At 34.3% G+C, this 24,435-nt stretch overlaps 1 protein-coding gene across 1 annotated transcript in view; it reads left to right on the top strand.

Annotated features, from left to right (window-relative positions):
* Positions 1-24,435, top strand: part of LOC114331068 (prolyl endopeptidase FAP) — a 413,168-nt gene that overhangs the window by 255,761 nt on the left and 132,972 nt on the right. The window contains exons 4-5 of the mRNA XM_050644934.1: positions 565-835; positions 3,238-3,361. Coding sequence (XP_050500891.1) covers positions 565-835; positions 3,238-3,361 — 395 coding nt within the window. The remainder of the gene's footprint in view (positions 1-564; positions 836-3,237; positions 3,362-24,435) is intronic.

The following is a 24,435-nucleotide window of genomic DNA, read 5'->3' as shown; positions in this document are numbered from 1 at the left end:
TAATACATAGAAATAAAATCTTTAAAATCAACACACATTAAAATTGTATGTGTCATTCACTAATTTGAACTACACAAACATAATAACAAGCACAGATTTGTTGGTTGACTTACACCAACTATCTCATCACGGTCAAGAATTCCTAAATCCCATAAATTTGTTTACCTTTGCTGCATCCTCCATCTATTCCACCATATCCCGTTAACATAACTTTAATAGAAACATCATGATAATGAATACTGAGTTAGTAGCTCCTTGTACCCTAATCATTTTGTAACTTATTACCTTTGACCTGAAGATGCTCTACAAATTTTAAAGAGCGAAACCGGTCGTCGGAAGTTATAATAAAGATTGAGAGTAAGTCTGACTTTTACTTCATTTAAAATGAACTCTCACATGCAACCCATTCAAGATTTATAGATTTATACACAGCCTACATTTTCTTCATAAACTCTTTATTGAGAACAACAAATCACAAAACGTCGTGTACTGACATTTGTAACTTGTGAAACGCTGAGTTGCCGAATTTTTATTGAAACAACTAATATACTATTTCATTTTCAGAAGAAATATTGGGTACGAATTCTGCCATATGGATGTCCAGAGATGGCATGTTAATGGTTTTTGCATCTTTTAACGATAGTCTTGTTGAGGAGTTGCGGTTTCCCTGGTACGGATCTATAAAAGATGGACGACTGTATCCAGATATTCGATCGTTAAGGTACCCTAAACCTGGAACAAGAAATCCCCAAGTGGTACTTACGGTTGCTGATCTTGCGGATACCTCCAATATTAAGATGAAACCAGTGATACCCCCAAACGTCATTGCACGGAAGTAAGCCTTACTTTAGATTTTGTTTTTATCATTTTTTACAATATTATCACAAATGACCACCGAAATTCAGAAAGCAAATATAGAAACCAGGATCAAAAAATATAATAATAGGATAATAATATTTAAAAACAAACAAGTAGGTGCTACTATGGTATGCGGGGTCATACTATGGTATGCGGCATACCGTCGCGTTTCTACTATAGCTTGCGGCCTACCGAGGGATGAGGTGTATAAGATGTATTATGTTACAATGTCGACAAAAAAATCTTTACAAACTGAATAAAACGCATAAATCATAAGAAATATTATTTGCAATTGCCCTTAAATAAAACCAAATTTGCAATTGCCCTTAAAACCTATACCAAAAAATCAGCCACTTATTTGTGGTTAATTGCCGCAGGGCTTATTTTTAATTTTCAGTACAGTTAGGGAAAAATAATTTTTTTTAACATCTTTTTTAAACATTTCTCAACTTTTTTGCGGCACCTCCGCTAAACGGTGTGTGATAGACATATGCTGTCGGGAAATAAATAGTAGGAAATATAGTCCTCTTCATTTTACTATTAAGTAAATTTTTTGTAAAACGCACAGGAAGGGCTACGTTACGCATAAACCACAAATTGCCGGGTTCCGTGGCGAACATTTTTAAGAAAATGTTAGTCTCATAATAAGCACCCCTTTATATACCAGAAAAAAAATTAAAACCGGACTTGTGTCCATTTTGCGAGTTTCAAGCTCTGTTTCCTACACTATGTACAAAGATCGCAATCTGAAAATTTCTGAAGTATTTTCGCAAAAGAGTGAAATGCAAGAAATCTCTTGTAAAAAAAATATTTATTCACAAGTAATAAATATTTGGAGGAAAGTAAATGTAAAATGAAAGGGGTATAAAAATTTACAAAAAAGTGCACCCCAACTAGTTCCAAAAAAAAATTTATATGTTACCTAATTATTTACAAAACGATACAGCCTAATTATTATTAGAGAACAAATGAATGCTCCTATATTTAAGAGAGAAAGGCAGTCAGTGATTCTAGCATATAAGTAAGTGAAGAAATAAGTTTATTGTATATTCCTGAAAAGGTTTATTAGGTATTACTTAGCAATAAACATTGTGCTTACAAACGGTTTATTCCCTATCGTTATTATTTGAAAATTCTTACTATATACTATATACACTATATACTATAGTGGCACTAACAAATGAATAATGATAAAAGACAAATGGAACAGGAAATACTTTTATTTACTCTTAAAATGAATCTCTACAATTTCATCATCAACATGTTTATACGATGGTATTAAATCAATCGCGTTTGATGTAACGTTAAAATTATGGCTTATTACATTCACTATTTTTATACTTTGAGTTGCCAATAAAAGTGAATTGACACTACTACTATGAAAGCGACTTTTAATGTCAGTTTTAATTAAATTCACTTTGGAGAATACCCTTTCACAGTCGACATTCGAATGACGTACTATTAACAAATATAATACAAAATTCATTAATTCAAGTAATCAATACAATGTTTTGTAGATGGACCCCCTATTTGGGGGTCCATAATATAGGTAATAATAGAAAATTTTATTTCGGTTTTGGTTTTTTAAATCCTGAAAAAACTAATAAATATTATTGAAAAATTTAAAAGCAGAATGAAAGATAACATTATTACAGAGGGCCGAAAGCACCTTAGAATAAACAAAAAGTTTCTTTTGAATGAGATATTTGAAATTAAAAATCACACTCAATTTTCTCTTTTTTCTTCACCCCTGTAACTTATCAAAATTAACATTATAGAAATTTGTAGGGACTTTCGGCCCTCGGTAATAATGCAATCTTTCATTCTGCGTTTAAATTTTTCAAAAATATTTATTAGTTTTTTTCAGAATTTGAAAAAATATGCATTTAAATATTAGCTTAAAATTTTGCGTATATGCTCTTAGTTTTGAAAATGTAGAGACTATAACGGGACTTGTCAACCCTGTTATACTACTTATAAGCGATCAAGTACGCGACTCGGCTACTTTATGGCCTTTCGGCCAGAGGTAGAGGGCTTCGCAAAAAGAGTAAATTATTTGCTGCATGTTAAATAATTTATCGTTGCTATATTTACGGTGTCATATCGAACCTTTAACTGGTCCGCTAGTTCAAATGTAGGTCCAATACACTGTATTAACTTGCTATTACTTGCTATTTTAATTTGAGTGGACCTGTATAAGCTGCTATTTTATATAGATTATCGCAAGGGGTTTGGCAAAATTAAATGGCATTACTAAAAGCGAATACCAAATATAAGAATAAATATATTTATTAATAACACCAATACTGTTTGCGCTTTATTTTATTTTAATGAAGTGATCGTAATGCTTGTAGGTAATTGTTTTGTTTTAATTTTTAGCGACCACTACTTTACTGCGGTGTCCTGGATCAGCTCTACAGAAATTAGTGTAGTATGGCTTAACCGCCCACAAAATTTATCTGTGATAACTATATGTTCGAGTCCAAAATGGGACTGCAGAGAAGTAAGTACATCTATTTTTATATCTTCAATTTTCTACTCCGAAACAAGTTATTCTAGTTATATAGGTATAATATATATTATTGGCTTAATTAGAAGCATTTTGGTAATACCTTTGCTCGTCTTATCAATAATTTAAGTCATTGATAATTTTTTTGGTTGATTTTATTTTATGTTCTAAAGTGTTATCAGAGACCTAAAATTGACATTGAGCATCCGCCTACTTAACTGCTACGTGTTTTTTACTTTATGGTGCTGAGTCTTGAACTGCGAATAAAATTGGCCTAAATTGCTGCGAAGTTATCGAAATATGGTGCTATAGCAAAATTTTAAAAGATTCTTTGATGGAGAAGTTTCGAAATTCCACAATAAGAACTTCTCAGCACGACCAATGAGAATATAAAAAGCCTAAAGAAAAGAAAGCTAGAGTATTTCGGACATGCAATAAGAGGTCCCAAATATAGGTTGCTATAATATAAAATATTATGCAAGAAACAATAGCAGACAAACACAGTTCAGGACAAAGAAGGATTTCATGGTTGAAGATCTTGCTAGATTGGTATGGTGTTGACATAAGCATGCTATTCAGCGTGCCAATGAATAAAATTAAGACAGCTATGACGATAACCAACGTTTTGAAAGCACTCAGCGATATGAGAATAGAATAGAATAGAATATAAATATGCTTTATTGTCATGAAAAATTGTACAATTTTATCGACAAAGCTTACAAAAAGTCAAGAAAACAAAACAATAACAATTCAATTTACTAAAATTACATATATCGTCAGTATAAATTAAAAAATAATAATAATAATGAAGTTAAACCGTTAATCAATTGCAAAATTTAAAAATTTAAATAAATTTAAAATTGCATAGTCTACCTAGTAATTAAGTTTAAAAGTTAAGCTGCTGCATATGACACCCAAATACAGATGAAACATAACAATAAAAATACTACTTGTGCAAAGTGTACTGTAATTTCTTAGTTATTGACTAAGAAAATCTTCTACTGCATAATACGGTCTTTCGCATAGGTAGGCTTTTGTCAGTTTACGGAATTTGGGGAAAGATGCTGCAGATTTAATTTGCAGAGGGAGATGTTTGTAAAGTTTTTTTTGCGGAATATAATATAGATTTTTTTACTAACTCAGATGACGGGGTCGGTAAATAGACGTCAAAGGTAGAATTTCTCGTGAAGTAGTCATGATTAGGTCTTGGTGGAAAGACATGTAGATGCTTACGAATTAAGCAAACAGTTTCTAAAATATATAAAGATGGAAGGGTTAAAATTCTGTGACCTTTGAAGTAACTTCTACAATGTGTTGTTCTTCTGAGGCCAAACAGATATCTCATTGCTCTTTTTTGTAATTTGAAAATAACATCGAATTGTGCAGTTTTACCAGAACCCAAAAAGGAAGACCATAAAGAAGATATGACTCGAACAAAGAAAAATATGTTATTTTGGAAGATGCTAAATTGAGTTCATTCGAAACAGATCTTATAGCATAGCAAGCTGAAGATAGTTTCTTCCTTGACAAATTAATATGGAGGGACCATTTAAGGTTGCTGTCTAAAAAACCCAAGAAATTTTACAGAATCAACAGTATTGATCTGGCTGTTATTAAGAGGTAAGGGTTGGAGAGCTCCATTATAAGATAATGCTACTGTTTTATCTACGTTAAACCAGAGTAAATTAGAGTCAGACCAGGTTTTTATTGTAAGTAGATCAGAAGTTATAGTAGCACGAAGAGTTGCAAATGAAGAAAAAAAAAAAGATTTTTCCATCGATTTTTAAACTAGTGATGTCACTAGTAAAGATAAGGAAAATAGAGGACCCAATACTGATCCTTGAGGTACCCCACATACAATGTTTTTGAGACTAGAGTCTGTGTCATTTGCTCTAGCCAGTTGTTTCCTATCATCCAAGTAAGATTGGGACCAATTCAAAGAACTACCTCGAATTCCGTAGAAATTTAGTTTTTTTATCAAAATGTGATTTACACAATCAAAAGCTTTGGCGTAGTAACAGTCACAAAAAACGGTGGCAGTGTAAAGATTATTGTTCACTGCTTGATAAACCTCATGTAGTACAGAAAAGATGGCATCAGTGGTGCATTTATTATTTAAAAAGCCGAACTGATTTTGTGATAAAATGTTGTTTTCAAGGAGAAAGGACATAAGTCGGGCTTTTATGAGTCTCTCAATAATTTTGGAAAGTACCGGTAGTAGTGCAATAGGTCTATAGTTGCAGGTATTATACAGGGTGTTTCGAAAATATTGGTCATAAATTATACCACAGATTCTGAGGTCAAAAATACGTTGATTGAACCTCACTTACCTATATACAACAGTGCACAAAAAAAGTTACAGTCCTTTGAAGTTACAAACTGAAAATCGATTTTTTTTCATATATCGAAAACTCTTATAGATTTTTTATTGAAAATGGACATGCGGCATTCTTACAGTAGCAACATCTTACAACAAAATTAAAGTGAAATTTGTGCACCACATAAAAATTTTATGGGGGTTTTGTTCCCTTAAACCCCCCCCCAGACTTTTGTGTACGTTCCAATTAAATTAATATTGTTGCACTATTAGGTAAGCACAGTATTTTAAAACTTTTTTGCCTCTTAGTAATTTTTCGATAAGCCAGTGTTTATCGAAATATTTGAATATTTGTCGAATCCACCACATATTTGTATATGGTTATTAAGTACGATTATACAGGGTGTAACAAAAATACAGGTCATAACTTTAATCACATATTCTGAGACCAAAAATTAGTTCTATTGAACCTAACTTACCTTAGTACAAATGTGCACATAAAAAAAGTTACAACCCTTTGAAGTTAGAAAATGAAAATCGATTTTTTCCAATATATCGAAAACTATTGGAGATTTTTTATTGAAAATGAACATGTGGCATTCTTATGGTAGTAGTATCTTAAGAAAAAATTATAGTGAAATTTAGACACCCCATAAAAATTTTATGGGGGTTTTGTTCCTTTAAACCCCCCAAACTTTTGTGTACGTTCCAATTTAATTATTATTGTAGTACCATTAGTTAAACACAATGTTTTAAAAATTTTTTGCCTCTTAGTACTTTTTCGAAAAGTCAGTTTTTATCGAGATATTTTGCATATTTGTCAAATCCACCACATATTTGTATATGGCAAAGTACGATTATGGAGACTTGATAATAATAGGACAATTTATTTGTGATTTACATTTTTAGGTATATTTTGAACCATATTATAAAAGAAGCCACATCTCGATAAAAGGTGCTTTATCGAAAAAATACAAAGAACCAAAAAGGTTTTAAAAACACTGTGTTTAACTAATGGTATCACAGTAATAGTTTAATTGGAACGTACACAACCATTTGGGGGGTTTAAAGGAACAAAACCCCCATAAAACCTTTATGTAAACATATTAGAAAAGAAGCCGCAACTCGATAAAAACTGCCTTGTCGAAAAAATACTAGGAGCCAAAAAAGTTTTAAAAATATTGTATTTAACTAATGGTATCACAATAATAATTTAATTGGAACGTACACAAAAGTTTGGGGGAGCTTAAGGGAACAAAACCCCCATAAAATTTTTATGGGGTGCACAAATTTCACTATAATTTTTCTTTAAGATATTGCTGCCATAAAAATGCCACATGTCCATTTACAATAAAAAATCTTTAATAGTTTTCGATATACTCGAAAAAATCCATTTTCATTTTGTAACTTCAAAGGGCTGTAACTTTTTTTATGTGCATATTTGTACTAAGGTAAGTTAGGTTCATTCGAACTATTTTTGGTCCCAGAATAGGTGATTTAATTTATGACCTGTATTTTTGTTACACCCTGTAGAGAGCTGTTAGTAATCTGAAAATTTATTTATAATTTACATTATTAGGTATATTTTGAAAAAGAAGCCATCTCTATAAAAGGTGACTTACCAAAAAAAGACTAAGAGGCAAAAATGTTTTAAAAACACTGTGTTTACTTAATGGTACCACAATAATAGTTTAATTGGAACGAACACAAAGATTTGGGGGGTTTAAAGGAGCAAACCCCCATGAAATTTTTATGTAAACATATTAAAAAAGAAGCAGCATGCCGATAAAAACTGGCTTATCTAAAAAATACCGAGAGGTAAAAAAGTTTCAGAAACGTTGTGTTTAACTAGTGGTACCACAATAATGAATTAATTGGAACGTACACAAAAGTTTGGGAGGGTTTAAGGGAACGAAACCCCCATAAAATTTTTATGGGGTGGACAAATTTCACTATAATTTTGTTTTAAGATGTTCCTGCCATAAGAATGCCCCATGTCCATTTTTAATAAAATATCTCTAATTGTTTTCGATATATTGAAAAAAAATCGATTTTCATTTTGTAACTTCAAAGGGCTGTAACTTTTTTTTGTGAGCACATTTGTACTAAGGTAAGTTAGGTTCAATCGAACTATTTTTGACCCCGGAATGTGTGGTATAATTTATGACCAATCTTTTCGGGACACCCTGTATATTTCACCACCCTTATAAAGAGGAATAATGATGGCAGTCTTTAGGCTCTCTGGAAATTTGCCTTTCTCAAAAGAATCATTAGTCAGTGAGATGAGGACTTCCAACACATTTTCTGGGAGATTAGAAAAAAATTTTATCGATAGACCATCAGTACTACAGGAAGATTTGCTTTTGATACTACTGATTGTTTGGATCAGTTCAGATTTCTCGACTGGTTTTATAAAGAATGAATTCGAGACCTTTCTTGAATTCGGGAGACAGGAAATGGGATCTTTTTGTGGCAAAATAGTTGATGTAATATTTTTACTCACATTAACAAAGTATTCATTTAGATTTTCAGGGTCTGCAAGGGAAAATGTTTGAGCAGTGCGGGTTTTATTACGAAGATCGTTTATTATGGACCAAGTTTCTTGTGCAACACTCTTAGAGCTTCCTAGACGGTTTTGGTAGTAGACTTTTTTAGCTGATTTTATAAGTTTAAGATAGGTTGCCCTGTACTTGGTGATATATTCACTGATAGAGACGTTGGTAGTAAATTTCTTGATGTAGAGTAGAGAACGCATATTCTTGGAAGATATTCGGATACCTTTAGTAGTCCAAGGTTTGCGATGTTTTGGCTTAATTGGAATTAGAGGAAATGCTTTATTGCAGATACAGACAATCTTATCTAAAAAAGCACTGAAATTATTATCCACGTCCATAGCAGGAAAGTGCCACTCAGAGGTTAAGCATAAATTTTGGAAATTACGAAAGTTCCGGGTAGAAAAAATCCTGCCTAGACGTCGGGTTTTCGAGGAGGGTTTGCTAAAGATATTAAACTTCGTATAAACTGCATCATGATCAGATAGTCCAGTATTATTAATTGTAGAGTGGACATCAAGGGGTGAGAAATCTGAGACAGTATAATCAATTATAGTAGATGAAGTTTTTGTAATCCTTGTAGGAGAATCAACGTGCATTGTTAGACCATACGATTCAACTATGTTGATCAAGGATATTTGTGTAGCACAAGCAGCAGCATAATCAATGTTTAAGTTTCCGCATAAAATTTTTCTACTTTTATGGGGCAGGTCATCTAACAAATTTAGCAGGTTCTGAAAAAATAGTTCCAAGGAAGAGTCAGGTGATCTGTAAATGTAAATAATATAAAGATTGAGATTCTTATTGCTCGTAGGTAGAATCACAACCTGGGCTTGGACGATCATACCTAGCAATTGTGGTGTATTTTTCTACTAAAAAAGGCTCGTTGACTTCAAGCCAGTGCTCTCTAACCGCAACTACCGGGGGAAATCCCAATTCCTCTAGGAACAAAAACAATTCATCAGTTTTGTATCTTATAGAACGAACATTTATCAGAACCATGCTAAAGCTGTTATCACTAAAACAATTTGAGGATTCTAGTCCCTCAGAACACGTCGTGATGTTTAAAAATTTCGTTTTGGAGAGACAGCGGAATAGTAATTTGGGTGACATTCCCTTGATTTTTGCAGGTGTATAATCCTTTCAGAAGTGAGAAAGGGCATAAAAGCAGCAAGATCAGCTTCCACCTCATCTGGACCAATTTCCTAGGCATTGTCAAATTCAAGCAGAATTTGTCGTAGATCTTCAGTTTTAGTAGGAAGTCCCTCGGAAGCCAAAAAGAGTTTAACGCTTGTGTTGGTAAATCCACCATAGAACACTGAGGCAGGTTGGTCGTGTAGATAACCAAGATGAAGTTTAATGGCTTTTAAGATATCCGGTTTCCTTAATCTGGCTAGAAGATATCGACTATTCGAGTTGTTGGTTAATTCAAAGGATACAGATTTATCGATGGTTCTAAAGTATCCTTCTTAATGAAATTTATAGGCGAATGGAACGGATTCTTAGATTTACAAACTTCGATGGCCGATCGTCTGTACGTTTATTTTTGTGTTTTCTACTTCATCTTTGTCCTTTCGTGAATTGGTAATTGGATTTTCCAAGGTGACAGGGCTTCTGAGATTCTTCGGATTCTTATGTGACTCAGATGAAAGCGTTGGTTCAGAATAGGAAGATCATTTAATGTTAACATTAGGTGGCCAAATTTCCTTATTAAATAATAAGCTAATCGATGTTTTAGATTTTATACCTATTTTGAACAAAGAGCCAGTTGTTGTGTCGGCATCTTTAAGGAGTGCGTAATATCTAATATATTCCTTAATGCCTAGCTTCTTTTTAATATAGTGAACGACTTGTATAGGGGTGTACGTTGGGTTCAAGTTACTAATAACCACAAAGTGACATTTGTCGTCTGTAATTTTTGGCTTTTGCTCTCGACTTGGTCGAAATGTCGGGGCTCTTTAGTTTGGGTACTTGCGGTGGCATAAGATGTATTTTTCTTCAATATCTCTTTTTTAGTTGGTAAAGTAGATAGATTTTTAGTAAGATTGGTGGTGTATTGGCTAAACGTGCAGGGCAGGGTATGGTGCTGATATAAAAGGCATTCAGGCATCAAATATCCAAACAAAATCTTTTCAGGCCATAATAATGAAAAGACCTTCTCCAAACGCAATAAAAACTTGAAATGATGGCATCTCCTGAGGTAAAATGTTCCGGAAGTAAAATGAGCCTCCATTCGGATCTCCGGGTGAGGTCTATCTCAGGGGGAACACCATTGCAGGTAAGAAAAATCAGGATAGGGTCTTGGAATCTTGGTAGTCTTACAGGTAAGAGTCTGGAGTTAGTGGATACGCTCAAACGAAGAAGAGTTCAAATTGCTTGTATTCAAGAAACTAGGTGGAAAGGACAAAGGGCGAAAGGGGGCGAAAGTTGCAAATGAAGAAAAAAAAAAAGATTTTTCCATCGATTTTTAAACTAGTGATGTCACTAGTAAAGATAAGGAAAATAGAGGACCCAATACTGATCCTTGAGGTACCCCACATACAATGTTTTTGAGACTAGAGTCTGTGTCATTTGCTCTAGCCAGTTGTTTCCTATCATCCAAGTAAGATTGGGACCAATTCAAAGAACTACCTCGAATTCCGTAGAAATTTAGTTTTTTTATCAAAATGTGATTTACACAATCAAAAGCTTTGGCGTAGTAACAGTCACAAAAAACGGTGGCAGTGTAAAGATTATTGTTCACTGCTTGATAAACCTCATGTAGTACAGAAAAGATGGCATCAGTGGTGCATTTATTATTTAAAAAGCCGAACTGATTTTGTGATAAAATGTTGTTTTCAAGGAGAAAGGACATAAGTCGGGCTTTTATGAGTCTCTCAATAATTTTGGAAAGTACCGGTAGTAGTGCAATAGGTCTATAGTTGCAGGTATTATACAGGGTGTTTCGAAAGGATTGGTCATAAATTATACCACAGATTCTTAGGTCAAAAATACGTTGATTGAACCTCACTTACCTATATACAACAGTGCACAAAAAAAAGTTACAGTCCTTTGAAGTTACAAACTGAAAATCGATTTTTTTTTCATATATCGAAAACTCTTATAGATTTTTTATTGAAAATGAACATGCGGCATTCTTACAGTAGCAACATCTTACAACAAAATTAAAGTGAAATTTGTGCACCACATAAACATTTTATGGGGGTTTTGTTCCCTTAAACCCCCCCCCCCAGACTTTTGTGTACGTTCCAATTAAATTAATATTGTTGCACTATTAGGTAAACACAGCATTTTAAAACTTTTTTGCCTCTTAGTAATTTTTCGATAAGCCAGTGTTTATGGAAATATTTGAATATTTGTCGAATCCACCACATATTTGTATATGGTTATTAAGTACGATTATACAGGGTGTAACAAAAATACAGGTCATAACTTTAGTAACATATTCTGAGACCAAAAATGAGTTCTATTGAACCTAACTTACCTTAGTACAAATGTGCACATAAAAAAAGTTACAACCCTTTGAAATTAGAAAATGAAAATCGATTTTTTCCAATATATCGAAAACTATTGGAGATTTTTTATTGAAAATGAACATGTGGCATTCTTATGGTAGTAGTATGTTAAGAAAAAATTATAGTGAAATTTAGACACCCCATAAAAATTTTATGGGGGTTTTGTTCCTTTAAACCCCCAAACTTTTGTGTACGTTCCAATTTAATTATTATTGTAGTACCATTAGTTAAACACAATGTTTTAAAAATTTTTTTGCTTCTTAGTACTTTTTCGAAAAGTCAGTTTTTATCGAGATATTTTGCATATTTGTCAAATCCACCACATATTTGTATATGGCAAAGTACGATTATGGAGACTTGATAATAATAGGACAATTTATTTGTGATTTACATTTTTAGGTATATTTTGAACCATATTATAAAAGAAGCCACATCTCGATAAAAGGTGCTTTATCGAAAAAATACAAAGAACCAAAAAGGTTTTAAAAACACTGTGTTTAACTAATTGTATCTCAGTAATAGTTTAATTGGAACGTACACAACCATTTGGGGGGTTTAAAGGAACAAAACCCCCATAAAACCTTTATGTAAACATATTAGAAAAGAAGCCGCAACTCGATAAAAACTGCCTTGTCGAAAAAATACTAGGAGCCAAAAAAGTTTTAAAAATATTGTATTTAACTAATGGTATCACAATAATAATTTAATTGGAACGTACACAAAAGTTTGGGGGAGCTTAAGGGAACAAAACCCCCATAAAATTTTTATGGGGTGCACAAATTTCATTATAATTTTTCTTTAAGATATTGCTGCCATAAAAATGCCACATGTCCATTTACAATAAAAAATCTTTAATAGTTTTCGATATATTCGAAAAAATCCATTTTCATTTTGTAACTTCAAAGGGCTGTAACTTTTTTTATGTGCATATTTGTACTAAGGTAAGTTAGGTTCATTCGAACTATTTTTGGTCCCAGAATAGGTGATTTAATTTATGACCTGTATTTTTGTTACACCCTGTAGAGAGCTGTTAGTAATCTGAAAATTTATTTATAATTTACATTATTAGGTATATTTTGAAAAAGAAGCCATCTCTATAAAAGGTGACTTACCAAAAAAAGACTAAGAGGCAAAAATGTTTTAAAAACACTGTGTTTACCTAATGGTACCACAATAATAGTTTAATTGGAACGTACACAAAGATTTGGGGGGTTTAAAGGAGCAAACCCCCATAAAATTTTTATGTAAACATATTAAAAAAGAAGCCGCATGCCGATAAAAACTGGCTTATCTAAAAAATACCGAGAGGTAAAAAAGTTTCAGAAACGTTGTGTTTAACTAGTGGTACCACAATAATGAATTAATTGGAACGTACACAAAAGTTTGGGAGGGTTTAAGGGAACAAAACCCCCATAAAATTTTTATGGGGTGGACAAATTTCACTATAATTTTGTTTTAAGATGTTCCTGCCATAAGAATGCCCCATGTCCATTTTTAATATAATATCTCTAATTGTTTTCGATATATTGAAAAAAAATCGATTTTCATTTTGTAACTTCAAAGGGCTGTAACTTTTTTTTGTGAGCACATTTGTACTAAGGTAAGTTAGGTTCAATCGAACTATTTTTGACCCCAGAATGTGTGGTATAATTTATGACCAATCTTTTCAGGACACCCTGTATATTTCACCACCCTTATAAAGAGGAATAATGATGGCAGTCTTTAGGCTCTCTGGAAATTTGCCTTTCTCAAAAGAATCATTAGTCAGTGAGATGAGGACTTCCAACACATTTTCTGGGAGATTAGAAAAAAATTTTATCGATAGACCATCAGTACTACAGGAAGATTTGCTTTTGATACTACTGATTGTTTGGATCAGTTCAGATTTCTCGACTGGTTTTATAAAGAATGAATTCGAGACCTTTCTTGAATTCGGGAGACAGGAAATGGGATCTTTTTGTGGCAAAATAGTTGATGTAATATTTTTACTCACATTAACAAAGTATTCATTTAGATTTTCAGGGTCTGCAAGGGAAAATGTTTGAGCAGTGCGGGTTTTATTACGAAGATCGTTTATTATGGACCAAGTTTCTTGTGCAACACTCTTAGAGCTTCCTAGACGGTTTTGGTAGTAGACTTTTTTAGCTGATTTTATAAGTTTAAGATAGGTTGCCCTGTACTTGGTGATATATTCACTGATAGAGACGTTGGTAGTAAATTTCTTGATGTAGAGTAGAGAACGCATATTCTTGGAAGATATTCGGATACCTTTAGTAGTCCAAGGTTTGCGATGTTTTGGCTTAATTGGAATTAGAGGAAATGCTTTATTGCAGATACAGACAATCTTATCTAAAAAAGCACTGAAATTATTATCCACGTCCATAGCAGGAAAGTGCCACTCAGAGGTTAAGCATAAATTTTGGAAATTACGAAAGTTCCGGGTAGAAAAAATCCTGCCTAGACGTCGGGTTTTCGAGGAGGGTTTGCTAAAGATATTAAACTTCGTATAAACTGCATCATGATCAGATAGTCCAGTATTATTAATTGTAGAGTGGACATCAAGGGGTGAGAAATCTGAGACAGTATAATCAATTATAGTAGATGAAGTTTTTGTAATCCTTGTAGGAGAATCAACGTGCATTGTTAGACCATACGATTCAAATATGTTGATCAAGGATATTTGTGTAGCACAAGCAGCAGCATAATCAATGTTTAAGCTTCCGCATAAAATTTTTCTACTTTTATGGGGCAGGTCATCTAACAAATTTAGCAGGTTCTGAAAAAATAGTTCCAAGGAAGAGTCAGGTGATCTGTAAATGTAAATAATATAAAGATTGAGATTCTTATTGCTCGTAGGTAGAATCACAACCTGGGCTTGGACGATCATACCTAGCAATTGTGGTGTATTTTTCTACTAAAAAAGGCTCGTTGACTTCAAGCCAGTGCTCTCTAACCGCAACTACCGGGGGAAATCCCAATTCCTCTAGGAACAAAAACAATTCATCAGTTTTGTATCTTATAGAACGAACATTTATCAGAACCATGCTAAAGCTGTTATCACTAAAACAATTTGAGGATTCTAGTCCCTCAGAACACGTCGTGATGTTTAAAAATTTCGTTTTGGAGAGACAGCGGAATAGTAATTTCGGTGACATTCCCTTGATTTTTGCAGGTGTATAATCCTTTCAGAAGTGAGAAAGGGCCTAAAAGCAGCAAGATCAGCTTCCACCTCATCTGGACCAATTTCCTAGGCATTGTCAAATTCAAGCAGAATTTGTCGTAGATCTTCAGTTTTAGTAGGAAGTCCCTCGGAAGCCAAAAAGAGTTTAACGCTTGTGTTGGTAAATCCATCATAGAACACTGAGGCAGGTTGGTCGTGTAGATAACCAAGATGAAGTTTAATGGCTTTTAAGATATCCGGTTTCCTTAATCTGGCTAGAAGATATCGACTATTCGAGTTGTTGGTTAATTCAAAGGATACAGATTTATCGATGGTTCTAAAATATCCTTCTTAATGAAATTTATAGGCGAATGGAACGGATTCTTAGATTTACAAACTTCGATGGCCGATCGTCTGTACGTTTATTTTTGTGTTTTCTACTTCATCTTTGTCCTTTCGTGAATTGGTAATTGGATTTTCCAAGGTGACAGGGCTTCTGAGATTCTTCGGATTCTTATGTGACTCAGATGAAAGCGTTGGTTCAGAATAGGAAGATCATTTAATGTTAACATTAGGTGGCCAAATTTCCTTATTAAATAATAAGCTAATCGATGTTTTAGATTTTATACCTATTTTGAACAAAGAGCCAGTTGTTGTGTCGGCATCTTTAAGGAGTTCGTAATATCTAATATATTCCTTAATGCCTAGCTTCTCTTTAATATAGTGAACGACTTGTATAGGGGTGTACGTTGGGTTCAAGTTACTAATAACCACAAAGTGACATTTGTCGTCTGTAATTTTTGGCTTTTGCTCTCGACTTGGTCGAAATGTCGGGGCTCTTTAGTTTGGGTACTTGCGGTGGCATAAGATGTATTTTTCTTCAATATCTCTTTTTTAGTTGGTAAAGTAGATAGATTTTTAGTAAGATTGGTGGTGTATTGGCTAAACTTGCAGGGCAGGGTATGGTGCTGATTAAAAAGGCATTCAGGCATCAAATATCCAAACAAAATCTTTTCAGGCCATAATAATGAAAAGACCTTCTCCAAACGCAATAAAAACTTGAAATGATGGCATCTCCTGAGGTAAAATGTTCCGGAAGTAAAATGAGCCTCCATTCGGATCTCCGGGTGAGGTCTATCTCAGGGGGAACACCATTGCAGGTAAGAAAAATCAGGATAGGGTCTTGGAATCTTGGTAGTCTTACAGGTAAGAGTCTGGAGTTAGTGGATACGCTCAAACGAAGAAGAGTTCAAATTGCTTGTATTCAAGAAACTAGGTGGAAAGGACAAAGGGCGAAAGAACTAGGTGAAGGTTACAAATTGTGGTATGCAGGGAGTAGTAACACTAGAAATTGAGTTGGTATAATTGCTGATAGTGAAATGAAAGATAACGTAGTAGAAGTTGTAAGAACGAGTGATAGAATGATGTCAGTGAAATTTGTAATTGATAAAGAGGTATTGAATGTTGTGTGTGTGTATGCTCCTCAAACAGGTCTGGGTGAGAATGAAAGAAGAGCTTTCTATGACCAATTAGGAGACGTGATATTCCAGCAGAGGAGAAAGTCATAATAGGAGGTGATTTCAATGCACATGTGGGCCAAGCCAAGACAGGATATGAAACAATACATGGGGGGTTAGGCTTTGGAACTAGAAATGAAGCTGGAGATGACATGCTAGAATTAGCAACAGCATTGGATATGGCGATTGTTAACACATTCTTCAAAAAGAGAGAAACTCAACTTATTACCTACAAAAGTGGACAACATCAATCCCAAATAGACTACTTCATGATAAGGAAAGAAGACATACGTGAATGCAAGGACTGCAAGGTAATAGTTAGTGAGACAGTAAGCCAACAACATAAGCTGCTTGTTCTGGACATCGAAGTAAAAAGCGAAACTAAACAAAAATATCGGAGAGGACCACAAAAAATCAAGTGGTGGATGCTAAAAGATGAGAAGGAAGGTCTATTCAGGGAAAGAATAGTGGAAAAAATATTTTGGAACGTGAAAGGAAGCCCTAACACAATTTGGAGAAAAATGGCCAATATTATTAGAGAGACGGCTATTGAAATACTTGGGAAAACGTCAGGAAAGAAGTTTGAGGATAAAGAGACTTGGTGGTGGTCAAATGAAATACAAGGAAAAATAAAAGAGAAGAGAAAATTATATAAAAAGTGGCAAGAAACCAGATCGGACATAGATCTTCAAAACTATATGGTCGCCAAAAAGGAAGCGAAAGTAGCAGTAGCAAAAGCTAAAGCAGAAGCGTATTCAAACCTATACGATCAACTTGATACCAAGGAAGGCGAAGCAAAGATATATAAAATAGCCAAACAGACAGCAAAGAAAGCAAGAGATTTTAATCAGATTAGATGTATCTGAGATGAAAATAATAAAATACTAATTCACGAAAAGGATGTCAAAAAGAGATGGAGAAAATATTTTGACAGTTTATTAAATGAAGAATTTGACAGATAGCCTGTGGAGTTAACGGAGACAGTAACAGCAATGGTTACCAGAATAACAAACGAGGAAGTGGCTCAAGCGCTTCAAAAAATAAAGAAAGGAAAAGCAGTCGGACCAGACATTCCTGGGGAAGTATGGAGAGCATTGGGAGAGACAGGAATAAGTTGGCAGCAGGTCTATTTAATAGAATTATGGAAGTTGGACAAATGCCAGATGAATGGAGAAGCAGTATATTAGTACCTGTCTACAAAAACAAGGGAGACATACAACAATGCACAAACTACAGGGATATAAAACTACTTAGCCACACCATGAAAATATGGGAGAGAGTAATTGATAGACGGATACGTGAAGAAACCGAAATATCCGATAATCAATTTGGCTTTATGCAGGGCAGATCAACAACAGATGCAATTTTCATTGTAAGACAACTGATGGAAAAATATAGGAATAAAGAGACCAACGCTCATATGGTATTCATTGACCTTGAGAAAGCATATGATAGAGTTCCTCGAGAGATTCTGTGGTGGGCACTCAATAAGAAAGGAGTCCCTGGCGAATATGTAAAGATTGTGAGAGATATGTATGAGGGAGTAACGACTAGTGTTAGAACAGGTGTGGGAGAGACTGATAAATTTCAGGTTAAAGTAGGATTGCACCAAGGCTCGGTGCTTAGTCCTTATTTATTCTCATTAGTTTTGGACCAGATAACAGCGAAACTACAGGGTAGTATTCCATGGTGCCTAATGTATGGTGATGATGTAGTGTTAATAGGAAATAGTGAAAGAGACTTAGAACAAAAACTGGAACAGTGGAGACAAGCCCTGGAGGAAAAAGGTTTAAAACTTAGTAGGACAAAAACAGAGTATTTGGAATGTTCATTTAAAGATGGAATTACTACAAATAAAATGGTATCTTTGGATGGTGAAATGATTGTGAAAAGCAATAGTTTTAAGTACCTAGGATAGGTATTACAGAGTAATGGAGAAATAGATGGAGATGCATGCAGTAGAATTAGGGCTGGATGGATGAAGTGGAAAGAAGCGAGTGGTGTGTTGTGTGACAGAAAAATTCCAATGAAGCTGAAGGGAAAATCCTATAAATCAGCCATAAAACCGGCTATGATGCACGGAACTGCATGTTGGGCAGTGAAAAAGAAAGAGGAACAAAGAATGCATGTGGCGGAAATGAGAATGCTTAGATGGATGTGTGGAGTGACAAAAAAGGATAAAATTAGAAATGAGTATATTAGGGGAAGTCTAGGTGTGGCACCAATTGATGCCAAAATGAGAGAGCATAGGTTAAGATGGTTTGGTCATGTTCAACGTCGAGACGTTAATCACCCAATACGAAGAATAGCTGAAGTGCAGATTCCTGGAAGGAGTAGGAGAGAAGACCAAAAAAGACCTGGGTGGAGACGATAAGGCAGGACATGTTGGTAAAGGGGATTAACATTGATATGACCCAAGATAGAATTGTGTGGAGAAATGCAATTAGGGAAGCCGACCCTGCATAGGGATAAGGCAAAGAGAATGATGAATGGTAACACAAAAATTTTGCTTGCATGTCATTATACAGGGGTGAATGGAAGCGTTGTATTTTCTCCTATCTTTAAAAAATTCTATGGAAAAATGGAAGACTTGATTGTGTTTTATAGTCCTGTCATATTATCCCGGAGGTATCACTAAAATTTTGTTTTTTGAATTATCCGAATATCCCTTTTCTGTAAGAGCTGTACCATTTTTTGTAAATAAAAGCACTGTAGGACTCATAAAATAGAGGTTAGATTGATAAGATTATAATGGCCTGCATGCAGCCCAGATCTCAATTTTATTGGGCATTTATGGAATGAATTATTAAAAAAAAGCTATTCGCCGACATCCTATGCCTCCAGAAAATTTGGTATAGTTATAGCCCTAGTAGAGAAATATCGTGCTATTTCCCAGGCAAGGATAACACATCTTTATTCGATGCCAAACAGAATGCGAGCAGTCGTTGCTGCAAGAGGTGGACACACCCACTATTGAATTGTTTTGTTTTGTTTTGTTTTGTTAATTTTAGTGTGTTTGATATTTTGAATTAAAAAAACATCAAATAAGTGTTTTTATTTACAGCTCTCACAATAAAGGAGATATTCGGATAATTAAAAAAACAAAACCTTAGTGATACCTCCAGGATAATACAAGACGAGTATGAAACAAAATCAGCCCTACAATTTTTCCAAAGAATCTTTTAAAATTAGGAGAAAATACAACCCTTCTATTGACCATCTAAACAAAAATGTTTTGTTAACGGAATAATACCAAACGACATTAATACATGTACCTACAAACTGATGAAAGAAGGTTGTCCCGTCCTTCTAAAACGATTGTTGATTTTAAACTTTGACCGTTTTCGTGCCCTTTTGCGTATAACCGAAAAAAGTACTCCACCATAAAATTTTTTTCTGCAAAACGGAGAACCATTCTAAAGCACCTTACATTATCATGACATTCACATACGTTATAACGACTCTCGGAAACCACTCAGTACAGTACGTTTCGGTGCCCGACACATACAAATTTGATGCATACGAATTTCAGAAATGTTTATTTTGCCGCATACCGTAAATATATTTAGGAGCAGTACTAATTTATTAACGTTAGCGAATACAGTAGAGCGTCGATAATCCGAACCCTGGTAATCCTAACGTTCACTAATCCGAACGCAAAAAAAATTATAAAATTAAAAAATATGATCGCGGACCGAATTTTTGGATTTAATATGACAATATGGGCAAAATATGACCGCGGATTTTTGTTTTGTTTATGCAGAAATACATACAATATATTTGTTTATTATGCAGTTGTTTTATTCCTTGTAACTAAAACGTATGTACATATCTACATATGTACTATGTTTATGATCTTTGTATGTATTTTGAACATATGATCGATAATCCGAACAATTTGATAATCCGAACTACCCCTGTACCAATTAGTTCGGATTATCGACGCTCTACTGTATGTATTTTCCGCCATCCTTCTATTTAAATTTTGGTCCACCCTTGGTCTACGTCTCACTGGGTGGCAATGATAGTCATGTTAGTTTTTCTAATTTTATGAGAGATATTACGTCTTTTTCGCCATATATATCTCTTTTTATTATAATGTTTAGATACATTAGGGGAGGAAATTTATTATATGCTCTCAAAAACATGAAAAATAATGAAACGCTTCAGATAGACGGCGTAGTTTTTGATAAGTTTAAACCTTCATTTCGGATGTCATCATTCCAAACATTTTTTAATCAATTTTCGTAACGAAGACATCCCAAATAAATGAAAAAACGAGGTAAATTAGATCCTGAAAACTATATCTTGAAATTGCCTACTCAACTACAAGAACTTCACTCAAATGCTGGCAAACAGGTTGGAAGTAAAACACCAAACTGGAAGAAAAACTTAACAAGAAATTTCTACCACTCAGAGGAATAAGAAGACTTTAGATCAGGCCACCGAACAAATGATCATCTGCAGTGCCGCAAAATTTTAGTTGAAAAATCTATCGAATTTAATAGATTTCTGGTTATTTTTTTTATTGATTTCCATAAAGCCTTTAAAGAAATTTAACAGCTGCTATCTCAAAAGCACCAGTAAAAAGGAGTCTAGACCGCAGGTATGAAAATAGTAATCGAAACATATAATAACGAAGTATATAATAAAAATTCAACAACTAAAAACCTTCATTCCATGACTGAGAAAGTAACAATTATTGTTAGAGGTGTAAGACCGGGGAAAATTTTGCCTCCAAAACTATTCATATCAGTCGTGGAGTACGCATTTAAACAATTACAGTAGGACTCTCTCTTCAATCCTGACCCCCCGAAGGGAGTGTAGTGGTCGACGTGATGTCGTGTATTGTCCGTCTCCAAAGATCTCTGTCTCTGGTCATTTCTTTTAACTCATACATAGGTCTTTTGCATATTCCTGTAATTTGATCGATCCATCTTGTTGGGGATCTTCCTCGTGATCTTCAGCCTTCCACCTTTCCTTATATAATGAGTCTATCCATGTTTTCTGTGTTTGCTCTCATAACATGTCCAAAGTATTTTAATTGTTGGAGATGGACTTTACTGGAGAGTCGTTGGCTAACTTTTAGCTCTCTTGAAATTGAATTATTTGTTCTATGGTCGGTCCAAGGAATTCGTAGCATTTGTCTCCAACAGAACATCTCCGTGGCTATCTTTCCTCTTTACAAATTTCTCAGGGTCCAAGATTCACATCCGTAGGTCAGTATTGGGAATATCAAGCAGTTGATCAACCTCACCTTTAACGCTCTTGAAATTTGAGAGTCCTTCCATATTGTGGTCATTTTTGCTGTGGCGACTTTTGCTAGATCACATCTACGTTTTATTTCTTTCTGTACTTACCCTGTGTTTGTGATTAATGATCCCAGATCCCAGCTCAAAACCTCAAACCGATCAATTGTGGTTATGTGTGGATGATTGTTATGTAGTCTATCCACTATCATGATCTTTGTCTTTGATATGTTTAATTGCAGACCAAATATTTGACTTTCGTTTTCAACCAGTCGTATAAGGTCAATCAGCTCTGCTTAAGCTGATGATATTTGCAAGAAGGGCTGTGTCATCTGCGAAACGTAGGTTGTTTATTTTATGACCATTTATTGAGATGGCTTTTTCCGATCTCATTCCGATGAGAAGTGCTCTTCTCATAATATGCTCTCCATATATATTGAATAATTGTGGAGATAGTATACATCCCTGTCTGATACCCCGTTCTGGATGAAATTCGTTTAAAAGTGTGTAAAGCACTTTAACTGATCCAGCAGTGTGTTCGTATAGTTTAGTTATAAGCGAAATAAGGTGTTGGGGTAAGCCTACTTCTTTTAGTATTCACCATAAGTGTCTCCACTTGACCCTGTCGAACGCCTTAGGATAATCTATAAAACATATGTATAGTGGAATATTGAATTCCCTAGATTTTTCGATTATCTGTCTTATATTCAACAGGTGTCCTCGAGTACCTCTATCTTTGGTAAATCCAGTTTGCGCTTGTGGAATTTCTCTTTGAAGGAATGTTTTTAGTCTGTCATTGATTAAATGTGTAAATCTAATAATTTACAGTGGTGTTGCAAAGCATACAAGAGCCAAGGAAGGAGTCGCACTGCTAGTTCACAGAAAATTTGTAAACCAAGTACAAGAGTGCCGATATATCTCCAAAAGAACAGTTAGTGTAAAAGTCAAACTAGATGTTAAATCTCTAAACGTGATAGCGATAGCGATCTATGCACCTGAGAACAACAGGGATGCCACCATAAGAGAAAACTTCTCCGAACACCTTCAGACTGTAATAAACGAGATCCAAAATTATGAATATATAATCATTATGGGTGACTTTATTGCCCGTGTTGGCAATGACACAGTTGCGGAAATAAAACAGCGATATAATGAAAATATCAGAAATGAAAACGGAGACCTTCTGACGGACCTCTGCAGCATAAATGAAATACGAATTAACAATATATTTTTCCCTCACAAATAACAATACAAATACACTTTTGAAAACACTAGAGGACAAAGATCTATGATAGACTATATTCTGTCGAATAGAGAGTTACACCCGTCTCTAATCTTGGATGTAAGAGCACTAACATCAGCAGAAATAGGAAAAGATCATAAATTGGTATTGTGCAAAATCAGAATGAAAACACATATATGTGATAACAAAACATACACCACCAAGATTAAAGTCGAAAGCTTACAGGACGACTCCACAAGATACCTATTCCAAAAAAGACTAACGGAAAAAAGCTGCAACATGTATATCACAGAAAGTGACGGAGTCGAAGAAAGCTGGGCAAAAATTAAGTCTAATATCTTAGCCTTAGCCAAGGAAGTTCTTGGTGAAAGAAACATTAATAAAAATAAATCGCTTCCAAGACGAAGAACTCCATGGTTTTGTACAGAAGTGAAGGAAAAATGTAAAGAGAAGAAAAAAGCTTACCTAAAATACATGTCAACTAAAACACAAGAGGCATACGATAATTATAAGACTATAAGAAACGAAACACATTCAGTAGTAAGAAGAATAAATAATGATTACTGGGAACGTTTTTCGAAAGAAATGGAGCATGATTTTTATGGTCTCCAAAAGGAAATATGGCGCTTTATAAGAAGTCAAAAAACGGAGATAAAGGAACTAATAGAACTAAAACACATAGAAAAGGATACCTACATGGATTGACTATCTAAAAAAGCTCTATGCAGAGGAAGAACGAATGATGCTAGAACCGGAAATACCAGAAATTAGCACAAATGAAGATGTTAAGTTAATATAAGTGCACAGGAAGTACGAAAGACACTCGAAAAGCTGAAGAACAGAAAATCTGCTGCAGGTAAGGATGGAATACCAAACGAATTACTGAAATATTGTGGAGCAGCAATGACAGAACAGTTAACAACATTAATTAACAAAATCATAAAACACAATAAAATACCGGAAGAGTGGAGAACGAGCGAATTAATTCTACTATTCAAAAAAAGAGATAAATAGCAGCCAGAAAACTACAGAGGTATCAACTTGTTAAATACTACCCTAAAACTTACAACTAAAATCTTACAAGACGTAATGAATCAGAGGATAAATTTAGCAGATGAACAACAGGGTTTTCGTACTGGAAGATCATGTACAGATGCAATATTCGTCATAAAGCAAATTACTGGGAAATCACTAGAGTGTAATAGACCAGCATTTTTATGTCTGATTGACTTAAAGAAAGCATTTGACAGAGTAAGACTGAAAGATGTAATCCATCTTCTTTATAATAGAGAAGTCCCTCTAGATATCATAAAAACTATTGAGAGCATCTACCAAAACAACAAAATGGAAGTCAGAATAGATGGACAACTTACAGAACCTATAGATATACGCAGCGGAATAAGACAGGGATACTCATTGAGTCCTATGCTTTTCAATTTAATCATGGATGAAATCATTAAAAACGTCAACAAAGGAAGAGGATATAGAATGGGAAACAAAGAAGTAAAAATACTC

Source organism: Diabrotica virgifera, chromosome 2 (assembly GCF_917563875.1).
Source record: "Diabrotica virgifera virgifera chromosome 2, PGI_DIABVI_V3a".
NCBI classification, from domain to species: domain Eukaryota; kingdom Metazoa; phylum Arthropoda; class Insecta; order Coleoptera; family Chrysomelidae; genus Diabrotica; species Diabrotica virgifera.
Note: the sequence above shows the minus strand (reverse complement) of the source record. Positions and strands in the feature narration are given on the sequence as shown.